Source organism: Poecilia mexicana, unplaced genomic scaffold (assembly GCF_051168715.1).
Source record: "Poecilia mexicana isolate PSO_F unplaced genomic scaffold, ASM5116871v1 scaffold_12, whole genome shotgun sequence".
Lineage (NCBI taxonomy): Eukaryota > Metazoa > Chordata > Actinopteri > Cyprinodontiformes > Poeciliidae > Poecilia > Poecilia mexicana.
This window is the reverse complement of record NW_028263381.1, coordinates 8,037,839-8,058,668: the sequence shown is the minus strand read 5'-3', so window position 1 is coordinate 8,058,668 and position 20,830 is coordinate 8,037,839. Positions and strand designations below refer to the sequence as shown.

Here is a 20,830-nt window from a genome sequence, read left to right as displayed (position 1 = left end):
TTGCTTTTCATTAGTCGGCGTGTGTAATAACAATGAAAAGAGCATCTGGGGAGCAGAAGACATTTAAAGAAAGCAGAAGGACGGGAGAACAAAACAGAACCACATCGGAGTGGATTTTAATCCTTCACTCTACGCCGCCCCTCCTTTTGACACCAGTCACAATCTCAATTACAGCGGCTGAAACCTGAGCTCAGGTAAATCTGACACCCTCGCAGTGGCACAGCCGCAGCCTACGTTAGCAGCTCAGGCTTCATATATAAACACAACATGAAAGAGTGCAGGAATGCTCAGCCGCGGCTGCACAGCACTCAGCTGCTCATTAATTTCAGATCAGCAGCAACTCCCACCCCTCTCTCTCTCTGCGGCCCCACCGGCACCGCAGGATAACACCTAAAGCTACAAGCATGCGTAACATGTTTCTTTTATTTTTCCCTTTCTCCAAAAATAATCTCATGTTTGAGCTGCAGCTTAAGGCTTGGGGAAAAAAACAAAACAAAACAAAAACAAAAAAAAACGAGCTGTTTCCAAGTGTAACCGGAGCCTTGCATCAGGATAAAGTTACAGGAGTCTAACCTGAGACGCCTCAAAGCTCCCCAGGCTCTAATTAGTGCCCAGAGACAGATTACTACTACACACAAAACGCTCATACATCTTACATAAACCCGACTGTGACACGCCCGCCCCTGTGCTTTTGCATGAGGTCATCTGCTTCGTTCATTGGCGAAGTCGGTGAGGTCAGTCTTTAACAAGGGAAGTGAGAAGACTTCCCCTGCAAACAAGTTGTTAAAGCGGTCCTCCTGCTCTTTGCAGAAGGAGTTGGTGTAATGGGCAAATGGCTTGCTTCAGGTGATAAACAAATCCCACTCCATATGCTTATCTGGAAACCTGAGATGATAACCTTTTAAGGCGTTCAGTAATTTGCTTTTATTTGAGCTGTTCTTTTTATGGGCTATACAACCTTTATTAAAAGGCAAACAAAATTGCTGAACAAGTTTGGATTTGCCGTAGATTTTTTCTAATATAGGAACAGTCAAAATTGGAATGCACATTCAAATATATAAGCCCACTAAAAAAAATTAGTTTAAATGTCTGAAGCCATATAATTTGGTTGCAAGATCTATGGGTCCTGCCACAGTTCTTGCTTGATGTCTGACCACTCTTGTTATTGGCACACCTCATTTAAATTGGTTTCATGCCTTTAAGAGGTCAAGGTCTGATATTTTGGAAGATTATTCCAGGACTGTTAATGCTTCTGCAGACCAAGACAATTTGGACAATATCATCTCCAATCTGGGACAATTTATGAATGGCAGCTACCTGTTCCCTCACTACTCAGGGTTTTCCCAATACAATTTTTTCCACTTACAATACGATGCTGATATTGCAGATTTGAGTTTTGGCCAATATCGATACTGACCCGTCACAATATTAGTACAAATCACACACACACTTTTAGTACTTATTTTGTATTAGGAAAGACTTGATCTAGTGATATTACTCACAGAACAATAGTTGACAACAATAGATATGAAAACTGACCCATTTATTATAAGCTAACAGGTCTGCATGCAGTACACAAGCCCTGATGGATGGAAATGCTGGAGTGGAGAACTTCTATCAGAGATTTGAAATGCAGGCAGATATAATCTGATATTCCTTTTGCTGCTGATACTGTACAGATATCAATACCGAATCGGGGCACAGCTTATTTATAATGGTCCACCAGTGCACAAAGCATGTTGCTTAAAGACATGGATGAGAGAGTTTCTTCTGAAGGAACTTGACTGACCTGACCTCAACCAAAAAGAACACCTTTGAGATGGGTGAGAGCAATCAGCCTCTCTTGTCCAACATCAGGGTCTGACCTCACGTATGCAAATGACCAAACATTCCCATAAACCTCGTAAAAGCCTTCCCAGAAGAGCTGAAGCTGGCATCTAGCAAACCCTCTGCAGCAGGAATGGGAAGTGGAGGTGTATGCACACATGCCATCCTGCATGCATGTATAATTTTGACCCCATTAAATTTGTATAATCATTTCAAAAAGAACCGTTCAAATCCGCCATCGAATTGCCAAAATACTTGATGTACTTTGTCAACATGGCTGTAATTACCTCTGAACTGTTAAACAGACCCCATTCCCCCTTTAAATTTTTTTGTCTGTTGAGCCTTGTCAGTATTGATTAGGAAGCGAACAATACGCTGTAAATCTTCCACTGCGTGGAGCCTAGCGGAGCGAAAGTATCCCAGGCTCTCTGCTCCCCAGACAAATTAAACTTCAAAAGGCGAGGATTTAAACGTAGGTGTAAGCATTACGGCGTGTGGGTTTACGGTCCATGTGTCCACACCGCGGATGTGAGGCCATGGATCTTCAGGTGGGATAACCGTGTTTGTGCAGGCACTCGCAGATCTGGCAGCCTGAAGCGCCTGAATCTGCATGAAACGGATCAGGAGCTCTCGATTCAATAGTGCGATAATCCCCCCGAGTCATGGCGCCTTCCTTCTGGACAGCTGCAGCTCTGGCCCTGTGGTGGCCCACATGAAGCCACTGCACCTTTCCCACGCATTGCAACCTGCTTGAAACTGGATGGATGACTTAAACTTGCCGATATCAGCTGCTTTGTAGTTCTGAAGCCATCTGATGAGTGAAATAACAAATCTTCCGCACGGTATATTATGCAAAGCAGACCAGAAGCTGCTACAGAGGAACTGTTATCTGCTGCGCGTGTCGTGATGCCACATGCAAATCAAACACACCCGCCGTGCCGAGTTTCCTTTGTTGCGAGTCCAACCCGCAGTAGGAAAAAAGTCATAATAGTGGGCCTCATTTGCATGTAGCATTGTTGGACTTATGATATATGCTGTGATACAACACAGAAAGCCAACAGAAGCTCACATTAAAACCACTGTTTCCCCTTTCAAGCATTCAACAGACTTCATTTGCAGTAAGCAGCCACCTGTATCCCCCTCACGTGTTGTCTGAAAGCGCAAACACACACACACACACACACACACACACACACACACACACACACGCACATGCAGGCGGATGATTTCGATCCAGACCTCGGCCTGTTTGTTTCTGGCGAGTCTCAAATGCCAGAAAGTCACCACGTGGCCCCTGTGAAATGTCACTATGTCAGGTTGCCACAATTGATAATGGCGATCTCATTAAACGTGATCTGCTGAATTAACCTTTTGTCTATAGCACTCAGGCAGTCTCTGGGCACCACTCAGTCCTCATTCCCTCAGCTAAACATCCTCGTGTGCGTCCACCTGAGCGTGAGGAGCAGAGGCCAGGCTGCTCCGGTGAGGAAACGTAACAAGTGTAATAATGAGAATCGCATTAAGCCTGCTGCCTGCTTGTGAATGATACCTGCCACCGAGTCCACCTGTTCTCCAAATGAGCATCCCTGCATCTGGTCAGAGCAGAACGCACTCCTCCTAGAGGAAAAGTGTCATCTGTGCATCAGGAATGACATTTCTATACTGATAACAACTGATGCAAAGAATTTTCAAATGAGAACAACTCGTGTTTTGTTGTTTATTTGTATTTTTTGGACTAACTCACAGTAATGGCTGAGGTAATAAAATCAGTATGTGAATACCTGTTATTAAGTCCTTTGTTTCCCACCTGGTTGCAGTAACACATCCCAGTTTTCATAGGAACAGCCTGCCCTCTTGTGGCCACAGTATGTAATCACAGATTATTTGCTTCTGGGAATGGTAAGAAATTGTTTTGACATAACGAACGGCACATTGTGCTTTACCATTCCTTAACATTTGTTAATCATTTTCCACTGGGAATCCTTTACCTACCTACCTTTGTCAAACAAAAACACCGGCTGCCTGTGCAAACACAGCAAATCAAAGTAATCACGTTATCAGAATCAATTATCTGAATGACAATTGATCATTTCGCCTCACTCTAAAAGCATAGCGACATCTTAAACACATAAAAGGCAGGTTATGTGTATGTATTTATTCACTTGATGTCACCAAAGTCTGTTAATGATAATACATTTTTATTTAGTTTGTTTTATTTCTGTTTCACTATGTAGTTTATATCGCAGCGGGGGGGGGGGGGGGGGGTCAATGGGATAGTTACGGACAATCTCAAAAGTAGGATTAGATTTAGATTTAAAACAGTATTCTATGTTTTAAAAAATTTTCCAGAACGCAATTTGTATGGTACAAATAGTACAAGATACATCTTACACCATATAAACAACTATCCTGTTTTTTTTAACGCTGTAAACTAGATGGACTTTCTTTCTACATTTGTCCTTTATTTCAGCATACATTTTTAAAAATTCTGACTTTTAGGTAAGATTTTCTTCAACTGATCTAAAGGTCGAAATCCCCTGCCTGCACAGATGAGATCTTCAGTCTTCTGAAACAGTGTGCCACTATTATTTTCTTTTTTTTTTTCTTTCTTTCTTTTTTGTCAGGTAGGCATCAGATTTTCAATTTCAGCCTCTCAGAGTGCTTTGAGGTATTTTTTCCACTCACAGCACTGAATGCCAGACTTCAACACATCACCCTACGCCTCTGTGACTGAGATTAAAGGGATCAACATTTATTCTGCACTCTCATTTCTTATTATAATATTATGTTTGCCTTTTCTGGAAACCAACTTTTCTTTTACAAACAGATTTCCACTGGGCGTACAGTCATGTTAAAAACAGAAGAACAGTGTGTGTATTTTGCTAACATTTAACATGAATGAATCCCTTTTCAATCCCGAACAATTCAAGTTATTTAACTAAACATCTGTTGGAACAACACATAACTTCAGAAAAGTTGCTAAAAGTTTTTGTAGATACTTCCTCCCAGCAGCTGTTAAACTTTATTATCACTGCTCCCAGCAAACAAATAGGTGTTTACATTCCTCCGAATATTTGCAGCTTTTCACTTCTCAAATATATTCCTGCAGTTGTTTGCACATCTTTGTTGTTTGCACATTTTATTCTCGCTCATTGTAAATATTCTGTTGTTTTGCATAGTTCAAATACACAAGAAAATGTCATTTTTAAAAATTATTTTCAATAAATCTTTTTATTTATCATTACCTTTTTCAGTTTCAAGTTATTCGAATGACCATTGTGGGCTTTTTGTTCATGTTCAGAGAGGGGTACCAACAATTTTGTCCACGTGTGTATAACCTGACGTCATTTTGAACATGGTAACAAGATGATGGCAACACCTAGCTATGATAAAATCATTCTACGCTGAGGCCTAAATGTCCTGGCAGTAAACAGTCCCATTTCACAAGAGGTTACTTTAATGTCAAAGCACCAAATGGTTGTGGTTTTTCAGCGTTATTCATCTTGCAGAGAGGGTGTTCCCTCTCTTGCAGTTGCAACATTAAGCCCATTTCGGTTCCTCATTTGAGTCCTGAGAACATGTTGCATAAAAGAAGGTGTTGCATTTAAATATCTATGAATAAAATGGCTTCAAAATTCTGAAGACAAAGTGTGAAAATGACACATGTGAGTGAAAGCTGGTATTTGAACTGTTGCTTAGCTACGCCTAAGTGTTTTCTGCTTTATAAGAGCTTGGACACTAAAATAAATATGTCATTGTATTTTGTAGATTTCAGATGAGGATATTTACAACAGAAGGCAAAAAAAAAACACCCTATTTTTTATAGTAGCTTGAAAATGCATTCATATACTCGAACTAAAGCTGCAATGTTATATCGACATTTTACGTGACAAACACAATGCATGAAACATTTACAAATGAAAGTTTGAAATGAATTTATATTCAGCCATATTGAATGAACACTTTGCAGAACCACATTTTGGTGCAATTGCAGTTGCAAAGCTCTTTGGGATATGACTATAGACGCTAAAGTATTTACTCATTTTCAGTAGCAAAACATCTCCGGCTCGGTCAGATTGAGCGACGAACGTCTGCGCACATCAGTTTTCCATTGTTGCTACAGATTCTTAGTTGGATCTAAGTCTGGACTTTGACTGAGCCAATTATGGATGCGTTAAAACATTCATAACTATGTTTTAACGCAAACCATTTCACTGCAACATTGGCTTTTCAAGGTTGGCTTGCCGGAATCACAAGTGTGTTTTCCGTCTCATCTGTGCAACCCAACATGATTGGGCTTGAGACAGCTTGGAGGAGACTGTCAACAACAACAACAACAACAACGAAAGTGTTGGGTTAAACTAATCATTGTTTTATCATTTTATTTGAGTGTTTTATCTACATGTGTTCAGTTACCTAACTGACTCTGACCAGTTATCTATAATGTAATTTCCTACTCAGATGGGTCCATCTGTTTTGTTATCTCAGCATTGTTCTACTGAAAAAGGTCATCATAATAAAAGCCAGTTCCCAAGCAGAGGAGGGTAGAGCTCACCAATCTTTGATCCTGAGCGGATTCGAGGTTGTGGATCTCTCCCTTTGCAAAGGAAGTCATAAACCCTCATTGGTTTTGTGTCTGGTTCTTTACAGGTTTTGTACGAATCATAAAATCCCCAACAGAAAGACTGTCACAAAAATGACAACATGATAATAAGGCTGCTTTCACATGTCTATCTGCCAATTACAAGCGTCTTTATGCAATATCTGAGTGTGCATGTGTGCATGAAAGAGTTCACGAGTGAATTATATTATCTATAATTTGTAGATTTCCATTAACTTGACAATTATGCACCACATTTGTCTATGTTGTCTAGCGTTCCCTCCTACCCCCCCCAAAAAAAAAAAAAAAAAAAAAAAATAGGTTTAATGTGACAAAATCCAAAAATGTTCCAGGGGTGTGAATACTTTTGTTAGACGCTGTAATCGCTACAGACACGTAAAATACGATCCTGCGCCTGTACAAACAACATTCCTATATAGTTCTGCAAATATCTCCTCAGTGGCTTTCTCTCTTTCATGTTCTTGTTCTGTTGCTTTCCCTCTAGCCAACAAAAGGCTTTTGCCCAGCCTCCTGTAAAACCACAGGGTAAAAATGCACAACATTAACCCTTTACAGGGTCCGTTTCCTTCTCTTGTCCTCCCTGGATCTCTGAATACAGGTTGAGCAGTGGGAACAGTAGGGTCGATGTGACTCATTGCTTCCTTTTGATCTCCCTGTTCTTGTATCTGAAAGTTCAACTATCGCTAACTCTCCGACCGAATCGCTGCAAAGGTGCGGATCGTTGTAGGAAAGGACGTTTTTTAGAGCTGTGAGCAAAAGAAAAATCTCCAAATGCATGGAATCCTAAGTGCATGTGGCTAAAGCCTCTCAACACAAACTGGCTGCATCCCAAACAGCATGCGAGTTTAGCTCCACTGGGTTTATTCCAGGCAGCTATACTGGGAAACAGTTCTTTCTGTCCTTCAGGGAAATCCTTGAGCATGGTGCATTTCAATGTCCTGGAGTCTTAAATGGAAGCAGATGTTTCCAAGACTAAAACTTTACATAGGGTTATAATCAAGCAAGGGATTTTTTTCCCCCCCTTTCTTTCCCTTTTGCGATTTTTCTTCTTGTAATTTGGGTCCATTTTTCCATCTCAATTAGCCTGCTGAGCCCCATTGTGTGCTGCGTGTTTAGCTATGCAGCCACATATGGGAGCGATTACAGTCCAGTGTTTACCAGAACTCACTGAGGGACGGGCTGTGCGGCTCAGCAGAGGAGAACCATCCTAGCTGACACCGTTTCAGCTTCCCCCAGCCTACCGCCTTTTATGGACGTCAGAAAGCAGCAGTGTAAAGAGGCGCCGCATGAGGGTATTTAGGATATAGTATCGGGCAAATCTTAAAAAAAAAAAAAAAAAAAAAGTGAAAAAGAAGCACAAAGTGCAATAATAATTTTATGGGGATGTGATGAGATGAATCATTTCTGTATTTAAAGCTGACATTCATAGTGTCTTTGGACGATAACTCGTCCTCTGATGCTTTGCAATGTCTCTGCAAACTATGACGTTATCTAAATGACGTAAATAAGCAAATGCATTTACCTAAGAAGACTTGGCACACTAACGCAATTTAAACACGGTGCAGCAAAGTTATAGTTTGAGTATGCACACACAAAAATGTACAATGTTTTAACAGGGGTTGGCTGGACGTTTTATATCCACTGTAACTGTCACATTTTAATGATTTACTTTTACTATCCAATCCCCCAGTTCCACTTGTCGAAGATGAACTCGTGAAAATAACAGGTCAAATAGAAAAGCCTGGAAATCCCTCTCCCCAGCAACCATCTGAAGTGAAGAAAACCATTTTGTTCCCAGGGCTGAAGGATACTTCCTTTAGTGATCTCAAGGTCTTTTCCCAGTCAAACATGCAGAAAAAAAACCCTCCAGAGGTAAACACTCGTTTTCATAAGATGCCAGAACCACCCTGTTCAGCTTATGGGGTGCAGGCATCAGTCTGTCTATTAATTTGTCTGTATCAACAAAGCAAAAGCTGTTTCCGCATTTGCAAGGAGGAGGAGCTTGTTTGCTGTGATGGCTGGACTTTGCTAGAGCTACAAACAGCTAAAAACTAAATATCTCTCCAAAATTTCTGCATAATACAATTTAAAAAGCTGTCATTTCTGTAGAGAACTACATCAGGGTACGCCGAAATTTATTCCCACTGAAAATGGCTAAAATTACACACAGGTGTATCACATCATATGCACGATTTCCACCTCACTTGGCAGATTTCTGAAATGGGGTTTTCCCTGTTTATACCTCAGATGTTTCATTTACGAAAAGTTAAAGCAAGAGTGAACATCATTGAGCTAAAAGAGCAATGCAAAGACTTCAGGAGGAAGGCTGCAGTCTAGAAAGGCACTTAAAGAGGCCTAAGAAGAATTTGAAATCAGCAACTGAATGGAAAATGTTGACAAGAGGCCGACATTCAAAACAACTGGCAGCGTTCCCAGCTCCGGCTGTCAAGCAAGTTCACCCTCAGAGCAAATTGCAATATGCTAAACGAAGCCTGTAAACTACATCAGGCTCCTGCTGCTGCTGATATAAAAGTGCATGGCTGTACAATCAGAAGGAAACTGCACACGTTCAACTTTCATGCAAGATGTACAAGGAGGAAACTTTTGGTCTTAATGAAAAACCTGAAGATGCCATGAGTGACGGGAGCTGGAAAGCAGACTGAGTCGAAAACACGACGTTCAACACACAAATCGACAAAGATCCAAAAACAGAGAGTTTTTGGATTTAGTACTCCCCAGTACTACATGTACTGGGGAGGATGATTACTGAGACAAAACCCAGGTGGGAGTTAATTAAGAGAATAGAAAACAGCTGGGTGAAAGCATGGAGTTCAGGAAAAACACCAAGGGAGGCTAAAAAACAAAAGAATAAAAATAAATAAATAAATAAATAAATAAATAAAAAAAACACAAGACAACCCAACATGAGAATGACTCAATACCAAAACAAAAACTTGACTGAAAACTCAGGCAGTAAAATCAATAGAACATTTCACACAATGGAAGACAAATAACAACAATAAAACTGTATCTATGGTCTGAAGACAGGAGCAGTGAAGAAGGACCACAACTCAAATCAGATCTGGCTGCTGCTCCACGTCTTCCCATTTTTGCTCTGATATCTTTTGTTTAATGGCTGAAATAAAGTTATATTTGGTGTTTACATGTAATAAAAATCACAAATCACAATATTTTTCAGGGATAATGTGCAAGGTGTCGCAGATGTGAAAAGTTGCACATGTGCAGCTTTTTCTATGCACACTTTGCTGTCTATGTAATACTTAAAATTTACCAGAGAGAATGTTGAAGTCTTTAAAGTCACAGATATATGGCATGTTCTACAGGGTGCTGCTTTGTGATCCACCATTTTAATGTATAAAACTTTGTAGATACACAATTTTTTGTCTGTTTCAACGGAAAAAGGAAATTTCCTCATTTGACTTCGTGCAACATTTTCTCCACATGCTCACAAATGTCCCTTCCAGTGTGTTTTTTCCTGTTTAACTCCTCCTTAATTGTGAAAAGTGTGAATACCAATTAATAGAACAGCTACGACTAAATAATAAGTACGTTTGTTTGCACATTTCCTGAAATGATGTGTGAAAAGCACTTTATTGAACTCCCTATTCTCCTGGGATTATCAGTTATTTACGAATCCATTAACAATCCATAATTTTGAGGCAGAAAATCTCCCTGGTCTCTAGATGTTTGACAGAAATAATAATAAAAAATAAGCTGTAACAGATGTTAATGAGCTCACCGACGAAGAATGGCATTAAGTTGTTTACTTACGATTCCAATTGTTACAGTAACTCAGTGACGAAACGTTTTCAAGGACCAGAGTCTCAGCAGCTTAAGTGTAAACAAGCTTTGCAAAAGCATTCAGAACCCCTCTAAGTTTCTCACATTTTATCACTTTCCAACCACAAAACGTCAGCGTATTATAATGCATTACATCGCATGCAACAAAAAAGGTGTAAAAAAAAAAAAAAAGGTGAGAAGTGGAAGGGTTTAAGATAAATCCTAAGATAAAATCTAAAAAAGAAGAAAAGGAAAAAAAGTGTGGAATGCATTTTTCCCCCCCACCAACTAAATAAAATCAAAAACAATCAGTTCCCCTCAGAGTTCATTTGTTTGTAATCTCAGTATGAAAGCAGCTGCTCTGTGAAGGCCTGAGTGGTTTGTTGGAGAACGACCAAGGGAGACAGCTCAGGAAGACGCGCCCAGGATTGAGTTGTGGAGGCATTTAAAGCAGAGTTATGTTATAAAACTATTTGAGCTCTGAATATGTCATGGCATATGATTCAATCCATCGTCTAATTAAACAACAACAACAAAAAAAAAGTCCTGTTTGAAGGCAGCCTGCAGTCAAAGGTCACCTCCCCAGCATGACCTTAAACACAGACGATAAGCAACACTACTAAAGGAACGGCTTAGATCACGTAGCTACTTAATAAAGTGTTTGTCAAATGAATTTCAATGACTTGATTTGAATCAAATTATGCTCATGCGTTAGAATCACTTAATCAAGGACTAGATTGGAATGTAATTATGAATCTGTGGCAATTTTTACCATTCTTAGTTCTACATTTCTTTTCATCTCTGCTTAAAACCTCCACAGCAACATTTGCCTCATGCTGTAAATTGGCTCTTCCTCTAAAGTTTATTCTGTTTTTGCTTTTATATATCCAACCTTGTTGTTCATCTGTATGCTTTGACTTGCCTGCTGCCACACCTGGATTTCCCCGCAGAGAGACAATACAGGTTATTTCTGTTCTCTTCTAAAACTGAACATTTAATTATTATTATTATTATTATTATTATTATTATCCAAGATTATGCTTTTTGTGCCGTTTTCTTTTGACACAACCCAACAAACCTGCCTTCACGTACTAGTGTTTGTCCAGAACACCTACCATTCACGCTGGTGATATCGTAACATAATCTAGTGACCCGTTTTGTTGACTTGGAACTGAGACATTCTGACTTTTGAGCATAAATCAAATACACACTAAGTATTTGGTAGATTATTCTACAATTAAAGTCTGTTTTTACAGTACTGATAAAAAGTAAATTAATAATTCCTAAGTTATTTTACATAGTGCTAAGTAAGTTTGGACACCCTTTTCACCTGAATGAATTCATCATCTAAAATTGTATTTTTGTATTTAATCAATGTTCCTATGTCTGATATTAAAAGTGACCTGAAACACATAAGTGCTGAACTATAAACAGGTAAAGTGTCTTAGCTACATGTTTATTACATCCATCTAGATCAGGAATTTTGTCAGGCATTTACCACACATGTTCTTCATGCAAACGGAGCTTTGAAGCTTCTGTAAAAAGCTTTACCAGTAAACCATGAGAGGGTGAACCCTACGTCAGATCTCCTTTTCTAGCTTTCATTGTTTTTGTTTTTTTTAAACATGCATGTGGTCACATTTCGGTTTCGAGTTCAAACAAAGCACATGAATGCAGTGCCACACACTTCATCTACATCTGGAATCGGTACAAGCCAGAGCGAAATCCCTGGCAGCCGTAATCAGAGAGCATCTGAGTTTGGCAGCGGGGAACAATAATGAAGGCTCTGACAGCGTTTCAAAGCAAACAAACCAGAATCAGCTCGAAAAAGAGACGCTTGGGAAGGAATCGAGACTGCTCTGCTGTGGCAGGTGGAGTTAATAGCTGCTCTTGTCATGAGTGATCGAAGGCATATGTTCGACGTTTAGCATATCGGCAGACAGGTACAGGTTATTAATAAGAGGCAGACGTTTCCAAGCTGCAACATGGATGCGGTCTGTCAGAATCCTTGCCGCCAACTTTGTGGCGGAACTCCTTATCTTATATTTGTCAGATCTGAGTCCATAGCAACGCGCTCTGACTGCACATTGTTAGCTTAATGATGGATTTGCTTTTCCTCACCCCCGCTCTAGTTCAGCTGCTCTCTGCCAGCACATGCCTTTCCCTTAAATGAACCACAAATACTTGAAGAAAAGATTGATGAGAGCCCAAAAGATTGCAAACAATGGAGTTAGTTCCAGCCCCCCCTCCTCCCCCCCACATCTGAATCTGCTGATGTTGCAGCCGCGGTTCTTTGGAAGCGTTCTGGTTTTCGGTTCCTGGCATTAGCACAGGACATCTTTCCCCCCGTGATCAGTGACTGCGTAATACGTGAGCAGTCATAATATTACCTGTGGCCGTCTCTTAAGAGTCGTGCCGCTTCCGTCAGCTCAGAGTCAGAGTCGAGTCAGTCTCCACTTTGCTCGTTGACGCATCACCGTGTTGTCTAAGCTCATAAATCCAAGATCAGCCAAGAGTTCAATCACAGGCAAGACTCTACAAACAGAGAGGCTGCAACTGCTTTAGAAAATAATTCAAAGAGACTCTGACTAGGTTAGGAGTTGCTGTTCCTGGAGGATGTCCAGCCTCTCCCTCTGTCAAGCTTAAGATCAGAGAGCAGAGGACTTACTTTGTGTGCGTTTGTCTTTACCACCACCTCAAAAAGCTTAGCTTATTTATGAAAGGAGCAGATTTGCTCTTCGGTAACAAATGACTCACTGATGTTTTTGAATCATACGTTTCCAGGCCTTTGGTTTTCTTTCTTGTCAATACATAATTATTTTACAGCACAAACAACGCTTCTTACATCTTAAATGGAGAGCTTGAAACACTCTGGAGATCAGCATGTATTGTCATATTAAATAAATTAGAACGTACTTCAGACTAAAAGTACATTTTAAAACCAGCAACAACTTTTTAATAAGACCAGATTTCTGAATTAAAATAACATGACATATGTTAAATGAAGGGTTTCCCTCAGTGTATTATAAGCCTGGTGGGCCACCAGGCTTTACTTGTGCTCCCACCAAGCTTGGCATTGTTAATTTATCTTAGTTTTTTTTTTTTTTTTAATTATTGCCTTTTTTAAGACTTTATAGGCATTTTAGACATTAATCTTCCAGCTTTCCAACAATGTACAATTATCAAGTGATATTTTTTAAATTTTCTGTCAACTTTAAACATTTTTTAACAGGAAAAACATGGAGGGCGGCTAGATGACAGCCCTACCACCCCGAGCACCAGGCTTAGCAAGCTTTCAGAGGGAAACCCTGAAATGTCATGCTTTCATTAAGTGTAAGTGGAAAATCATCATAATGAACAAAAACAAAGGCTTCAAAACATCAGCCTGTGTGTAATTAATCTTTATAATGTGTTTCATTTATTGAACTGAGCTACTGAAATGAATTTACTTTTCAATAATGTTCTAATTTCTTGAATTTGACTGCACATGCAGTTCACTGGCCTAGTAGGAGCTCATTATTGTCATGATCCGTGGTTTTCTGTGTGTTTTTGAGTTTTTCAATGTGTTCCTGTTTCCCAGTGAGTCTCTGTCCTGTCCTCCCCGTTGATTGTCTCCCAGGTGTGTCTACTTACCTGATTACCCTCCATGTGTATTTAAGCCCACCTGTGTCTGTGTTCTTCGTCGGATCCTTGTCGTTAATCTGTGTCGTCGTGTCGATGTCTATTGTAAGTTTGTCTGAGTGTCGTACGGCAGTAGAACTGTGAAGTCCTGCGTCGGCCTAGCTCGTATATTCAGTCCGTTATCCAGTTGCTACCGGTGTTAGCTGTGTGCTACCTTCCGCCGTGCTGCCTGTTGGACTGTGAGCTGCATCAATAAATTCTTCATTATTCATCTTACCTGGGTCTCAGCGTCCACCTCCTCACCACTTCAACCCCACCTCATGACAGTAGGACCCGACCACATCGGTGAGGAACGCCAACATGGACCCAGCAACCACCGCCACAGCTCCACCCGTTTACCCGTTCCTCAGATCTCCGGACATCTATAACATCCAGTTCGAGGAGGACTTCAGTACCCTGTCTAACATGTTTCACGCCGACCCGTTCATGCTGGACCTTGTTCAAGAACTTTATGAAGAATTTCTGCACAAGCAAGTATTCACCACACCCGTCAGAGTTCTGTCACCCCCACCGTTCAAGCCTCCTCCGCCAGTTCCAGCATCCGCTCCAGCCACCTCCGTCTGCCCGTCTCCAGCCGCCACCTCCGTCTGCCCGTCTCCAGCTGCGTTCCAGCTCCCCGAGTCTGCTCCCCCCGAGTTTCCAGAGTCTGCTCCCCCCGAGTTTCCAGAGTCTGCTCCCCCCGAGTTTCCAGAGTCTGCTCCCCCCGAGTTTCCAGAGTCTGCTCCCCCCGAGTTTCCAGAGTCTGCTCCCCCCGAGATCCCAGAGTCTGCTCCGCCCGAGATCCCAGAGTCTGCTCCGCCCGAGATCCCAGAGTCTGCTCCGCCCGAGATCCCAGAGTCTGCTCCGCCCGAGATCCCAGAGTCTGCTCCGCCCGAGATCCCAGAGTCTGCTCCGCCCGAGATCCCAGCCGGCCTTCCTGCCGGCCCGGCGGACCCGCCTCCACGTCTCGGCTTTCTGCGCCGGAGACGACGCCCGCCGGACCCGCCTCTGGGACTCCGCTTCCTGCGCCGGCGGAGGAGACCGCCGGACCCGCCTCCACGTCTCCGTTTCCTGTGCCGGAGACGCCGCCCACCGCGGTCCAGGCTCCGCCTCTGGTGCTGTGGGCGGCCCCGGACTGGTTTTCCCTGTTCTGGACTGTTTTCTGGACTCTGGCCCTCCTTCCGTCGCCCCTCCGCCCACCCTGTTGGGTTGTTTTGTGTTTTGGACTGTTTTCTGGACTCTGGCCCTCCTGCCGTCGCCCCGCCGCCCACCCTGCTGGGTTGTTTTTGGACTTTTCTGTTTGGGCGTCTGGTATCCGCCCTTGAGGGGGGGGTACTGTCATGATCCGTGGTTTTCTGTGTGTTTTTGAGTTTTTCAATGTGTTCCTGTTTCCCAGTGAGTCTCTGTCCTGTCCTCCCCGTTGATTGTCTCCCAGGTGTGTCTACTTACCTGATTACCCTCCATGTGTATTTAAGCCCACCTGTGTCTGTGTTCTTCGTCGGATCCTTGTCGTTAATCTGTGTCGTCGTGTCGATGTCTATTGTAAGTTTGTCTGAGTGTCGTACGGCAGTAGAACTGTGAAGTCCTGCGTCGGCCTAGCTCGTATATTCAGTCCGTTATCCAGTTGCTACCGGTGTTAGCTGTGTGCTACCTTCCGCCGTGCTGCCTGTTGGACTGTGAGCTGCATCAATAAATTCTTCATTATTCATCTTACCTGGGTCTCAGCGTCCACCTCCTCACCACTTCAACCCCACCTCATGACAATTATGTTACAATGTGAAAACATGGTGGTGGTGGCATCATGCTGTGGTGATGCAGATATGGAGAAGCTGATCATAGTTAAAATGAAGATGGAGGTCAATGAAGAAAAGAAGCTATTAGAGGCTGAAAAAGTTTTGACAGTGACACGTTAGGATTGCAGATGCAATTCAGTGGTGTTTGTACAAGGTGTATTTAAAAAATACTTCAAAAATGATCTGTAGAATTTCTGTGATTTGTTTGGAATCTTTCGTCAGACAGCAAGACGCACATTAGAAGAACATCTGCGCACAGAAACGTCCCCATAAGATGAACAAACATTCAACCAGTAAGTCTGGCACCGAAGAGGAAAATGACCCAGTAATTACTTCCAGCCGAGGTCCATCCAAGTTTTTTTTTGCTTCCACCTGCAACTCTGCAGCTACCTGCTGTCAGGGGGGATGTCTGCCAGCTAGCAGTGTGCTGACGGTGTTAGATAAGGCTTAGTCACGATGAAACAGTGTCCAAAGCACCAGTTGTGAAAAATAATAATAATTGGATGTGACGTGTTTGTATCAGAACGAGACAATCCCAGGGGATTAGCACAGAATGTCAAGTCTGAACCCTGAAGGTTGAAATTTGAGGATTTCATACGCAAAATGACTCGATCCAAAAGGAAATTAATTCTTTTTTTTTTCTTCTTTATACTGTTTTGAAAAAAATGATGCATCATTCATCAGTCACTCCATGGGCAAAATGTTCAATATTTGTCCAGGAGTAAAGGATTTCCCTCCTTAAGACAAATATGAGGACAAACAAAATAAAAATATACATAACTGACATCTTTTTTCTATTTTATGAACCAAACATCTAATCAGAAATTGAGAGACTAACAGCCTAATAAGGTAACTCATTAACCAAGCTGCCTGAAGGTGTCTTTCACTCTGGGACTGTAAGAGTGGCCTGGAGGAGGAAAAGAGGTCAGATCAGTGTCTAGATACAGATTCCTCCTGACATAATTCCACAGGCAAGCATCTGGAAACACTTTTGCCGGTTTGCGTGTGCAAGCGCGTGTTACTAACATTCTGCGAGGCTCCTTGTGAAGGGTCCTCTGCGTGCATGGTGATGCACTGCTGCTCACAGCCCGTCCTCCTCAGCAGCAGCCATTTACTTGAGAGTCTTTCACAAGCCTCTCGGTGCAGCGGAGAATCTATTCACCCCCCCCTCGTCCCATTCAGTCGCTCCTCGCAGCCAGCTTTGATTGATTGTCTGTTAAACCGCCTGTGCCTGAGAGACGGGCGGCCCAGGAAGCGTTTCAAAGTGACTCCAAAACAAAAAATGGAACGAGCTCTTTCACTGCACAAGTCCGATCAGGAGAATCGAATGGGATAAGTAAGTTAAAACGCCTGGCGCTGATCTCGACTAAGTCTCGCCCCCGCATGCACCGAACACCCAGAGTGCAGTTTCTATTTCCAAAGTGAGACCTGGCAGTAGCAGGGATGCCCACAACAGTTTCACCAACACACACACACTTGGTTAGAGATAAAGCTCTCCAAGAGCAAAGCAATCTTTTCTTTCTGCCCTACTATAGATTTGCTCTAATGCCAGGAGATGGGACCAAAACAAGTTGAGACAAGACGTTCTAAGAAAGTTACTCAGGGAGTCACATTTAGAGGTAAAAAAGAATAAAACGACACTCTCAAACATGCCACTTTTCAGGATTTTCCAGTCTTGCACTGGAGTAAATGCTACATTTGAGGTCACTCTAATGAAAACACCAGAGTCCATTTACTGCTAAGAACCACCTAATTAGTCAAGAAGCTTATCTGCTACTGAAAATGAGTTGTATTACAAAATTTCCAAGAAAATCGTTAAAAACTCAACAATGGGTTCCAAATAGCAGGAGGAAAGAATCCCGAGAATAATTTCATTTCACTTGTCCAGTGTCGGATTGAAATGAAAAAGGAAAGAAAACGCCCCAGTAAAAATATTGTGTAATGGAAGCTATTAGACCAGAAACATCAGTAATGCACGGGGCTACCAGCTGGACTCCCAGCCACCAGGCTTTGATGGAACATTGTGACCGCACACAGAGAGCAGGAGCAGGTTGCAGACTGCATCATCCCGACGGGAGGTCACACATCTCTGAAACCACGTCGTTTCATACAGAAAATGTCCAACAGCTGCGCATTACATGGTCTGTTTGTCATCATGTTCCCTTGTCTTCATGTGTCTGACCTCCCATGTCTTCTGATCTGCTTTAGTTTTGTCAGAGGGCAGCAGGTGGTGTCAGCTTGATTCTCATTTTTATGTCAATTTTATTTTATTTTTTCCATTTTTCATTTTTTGAGAGTAAATGATTGCTGGTATGTGCCAGAGCTGGCCCAAGATATAATGAGACTATGCTACTGCAACAAACACCGTCAGTAAAAGCAGTTCTCATTTTTTAATTTAACTTAGAAAAAAAAAATTCTGGCTATTTTTGTATTTCTTACCTTAAGGCAACACAACTTCCTGAGTTGCTGATTACACTCAACAATATGTTAATTGTTGAATTACAGCATCAAAAGTTTTTCTCACTTCTTTGCTCTTTTCTCTTCAACTTAGATGCAGAAGTAGCAACAAGCAACACAAAACTGTGTCATATTATTTCATTTTTTAACATAAAGGAGGATCCTAATCCTTTGAGCTCAAAATAGCTTCACAGCACAGCCATTTCGCCATGAGTCAGACTTCGCCACTGGAAATGCACAACCTTGCCCACCTGCTCATCTGCCACCTGACTTGCAAGGTGTCCAACCCTCGTGTTTCTCTTAGTAACGGAGGGCCGATTACTAAAACCGAAAACTTTTTCAGAGCCATGAAAGTTGAAGCGTCACCACCAGGTGTTTATGGTTAAGCTCCTCCTCTTGGTCGGTTCCAGGAGGATTCCCTGATATCCTGAGACCTGGCAAAGTTTGGTTATGATTGCAGTCTGCAATTCACAAATTGATGAACCCCGCTTAGCCTGACCCCTTACCTTCAGGACAGATTATCACCTGATAACCCCACCAGGAACCAAAGTCCCAAGAAAAATAAGTATGCAAAAAAAGAAGAAAAAAAAATCCACCAAGCATCTGATCAGAATGGATCTGGTTAGATTCTGATCAGACTTCAGACTTGGAGGACACCTTGGGGCTGATTGCAGAAGCAAAAGACAAGGTATGAACAAAATATATATATATATATATATATATATATATATATATATATATATATATATATATATATATATATATATATATATACAATTTATGAATAAAAATATTTACAACAAGCACCAACTTGCTTTTATATGAAGGGACTAAAGTGATTTAAATCCAACATAGCATATCGCAACATTTGGGAAACGATATGTGCAAAACAAGATGCGCTAAATGCAGGACGCACATGCATGTAGTTATGAAATCGGCCCCAAAAGAGATTGTGTTTAAGGCTTCGTATCACCTTTGTCCGGCCCTGAGCTGCATGCCCAATCAGCTCCTAAATGTGGCCATTAATTCACTAAGGACCGAGTCGTGTCACGCTCCGGCAATATTGCAGAGTCAGGTGGAGAGGAAATGCACCCGTGCGTAAAGCGTCTCTCCACGGCTCGATAAGGAACCTTAACGCAGCGCTAAAATTATTATAGCAACAATAAAACCAGCAGATAGCAAAGGTACATTTAACCTCAAGTTATAGCTCAGGAGTGCCAAGATTAGACTGCACTATTTATGACCACATAGTGTTGGGACATCCCCGCTTCTTTCCCCTCAATGTGCACCGCCAATCTCGCCACATCCCGTCTAGAAGCCAAGAAAGAAAGAAAGAAAGAAAGAAAGAAAGAAAGAAAGAAAGAAAGAAAGAAAGAAAGAAAGAAAGAAAGACCCATTGAAACTCATCCTATGCTCACATCGGAAATCCCACTCTCAGATACAACAAAGCTGCTTGTGAGGGACAGTCCAGGCAGTCTGATCGCCCTCTCGTCCCAGACAGAAACACGGTCGTCCTACCTGGTTATCTCGAAGCTGCAACCCTTCCGAAGGAGCAGAGCTCTCTTCCGCATGATGCCCTTGTCTTTGCCGAGGTACGCATTTTTATCCGAATTCATGGGTGCTGGACAAGCAGGTAGACTCTGAGAAACAAAAGCTCCTCGTTTATGAAGACTAAAAAAAAAAAAAAAGAAAAAGAAAAAAATATATATATAAATAAATAAAAAATAAAAAAAACCTAGCGGTGAACTGTAAGACAGAGAGGAAAAGGGAGACAAACAGGCAGACCGAAAAAATGATCCCTCCCGATGCAAGGTTCACCTCCTCATAGAGAAAAAACCTGGATGTTGGATCGTATAGGAGGTTAGGCGCATGTTTTCCGGCTGCCAGGTACTTCCATACGGTCTCCAGAGAGAGGAGGCTGCTGCGGCTGGTCACCCTAAGCGGACTGCGCAAGGCGCCTCGGTCGCTCCGGAGATCCTAAACAGTGTGAAGCTCTCTCCCCCTCCGAGCTTCAGTCCCACTGAGCGGCTGTTGGCCAGTGACTTCATAAGACTCGGGATGGAGGAGGAGAGACGGGGATGTCAACATTATTACGGAGCGACTGTGCGCGCGCGGACATTAGTGGCGCGCGCTCTTGCGTGTTTGGGGTTAAACGTGTGTGCACGCGAGTACAGTCAGGAGCCGATTTAGTGAAGCAGGAGAGAGGCATGGTGATTGGTGCTTTTGCTGCGCGCTTAATCGAGAAGAAAACGAAATATTCATAACAGATTGAAGACACTATTCAACTCAAAAGCCAATCAATGTTATTATTATCTGAATTGTACTGAATACGTCGTCAACATTTTCCATTTGGTCAAAAACAGAACATACACATATATGCATAATTTCTAATAATTGAATTGATTGCCGCTTGTTGATACTTGCCCAAAGGTTGTGCCCTGAACAAGTTTTCCATTGCTTTATATTCCACATGCAGTCACTGGGGAGTCGGCATTTCCTCTGCTTGCTGTGGAGAATAGGGAGACCAGCTTAAATGCTTTTTGAGAGACTTCACTGAACTGAATCTGATTTTATAGTTTTACTCAGTTGGGGGTGAGGAGGGGGTGGTGGCAGAAGGAGGGAATGACAGAGAACACCACCCATGTGCAAACCGCCCCTGGGTGAAGTAAAA

General features: G+C 42.2%; 1 protein-coding gene across 4 annotated transcripts in view; it reads right to left on the bottom strand.

The window, feature by feature from the left end:
* The window catches only part of garnl3 (GTPase activating Rap/RanGAP domain like 3), an 80,777-nt gene extending 60,208 nt beyond the window's left edge, over window positions 1–20,569 (bottom strand). For 3 of the 4 annotated variants that reach the window (XM_088010847.1, XM_088010850.1, XM_088010848.1), the window contains exon 1: window positions 19,678–20,569. In XM_088010847.1, coding sequence (XP_087866973.1) covers window positions 19,678–19,775 — 98 coding nt within the window. In that variant the 5' untranslated portion in view covers window positions 19,776–20,569. The remainder of the gene's footprint in view (window positions 1–19,677) is intronic. The other variant, XM_088010851.1, reaches the window with a different exon arrangement.
* Window positions 20,570–20,830: the final 261 nt, after the last annotated feature.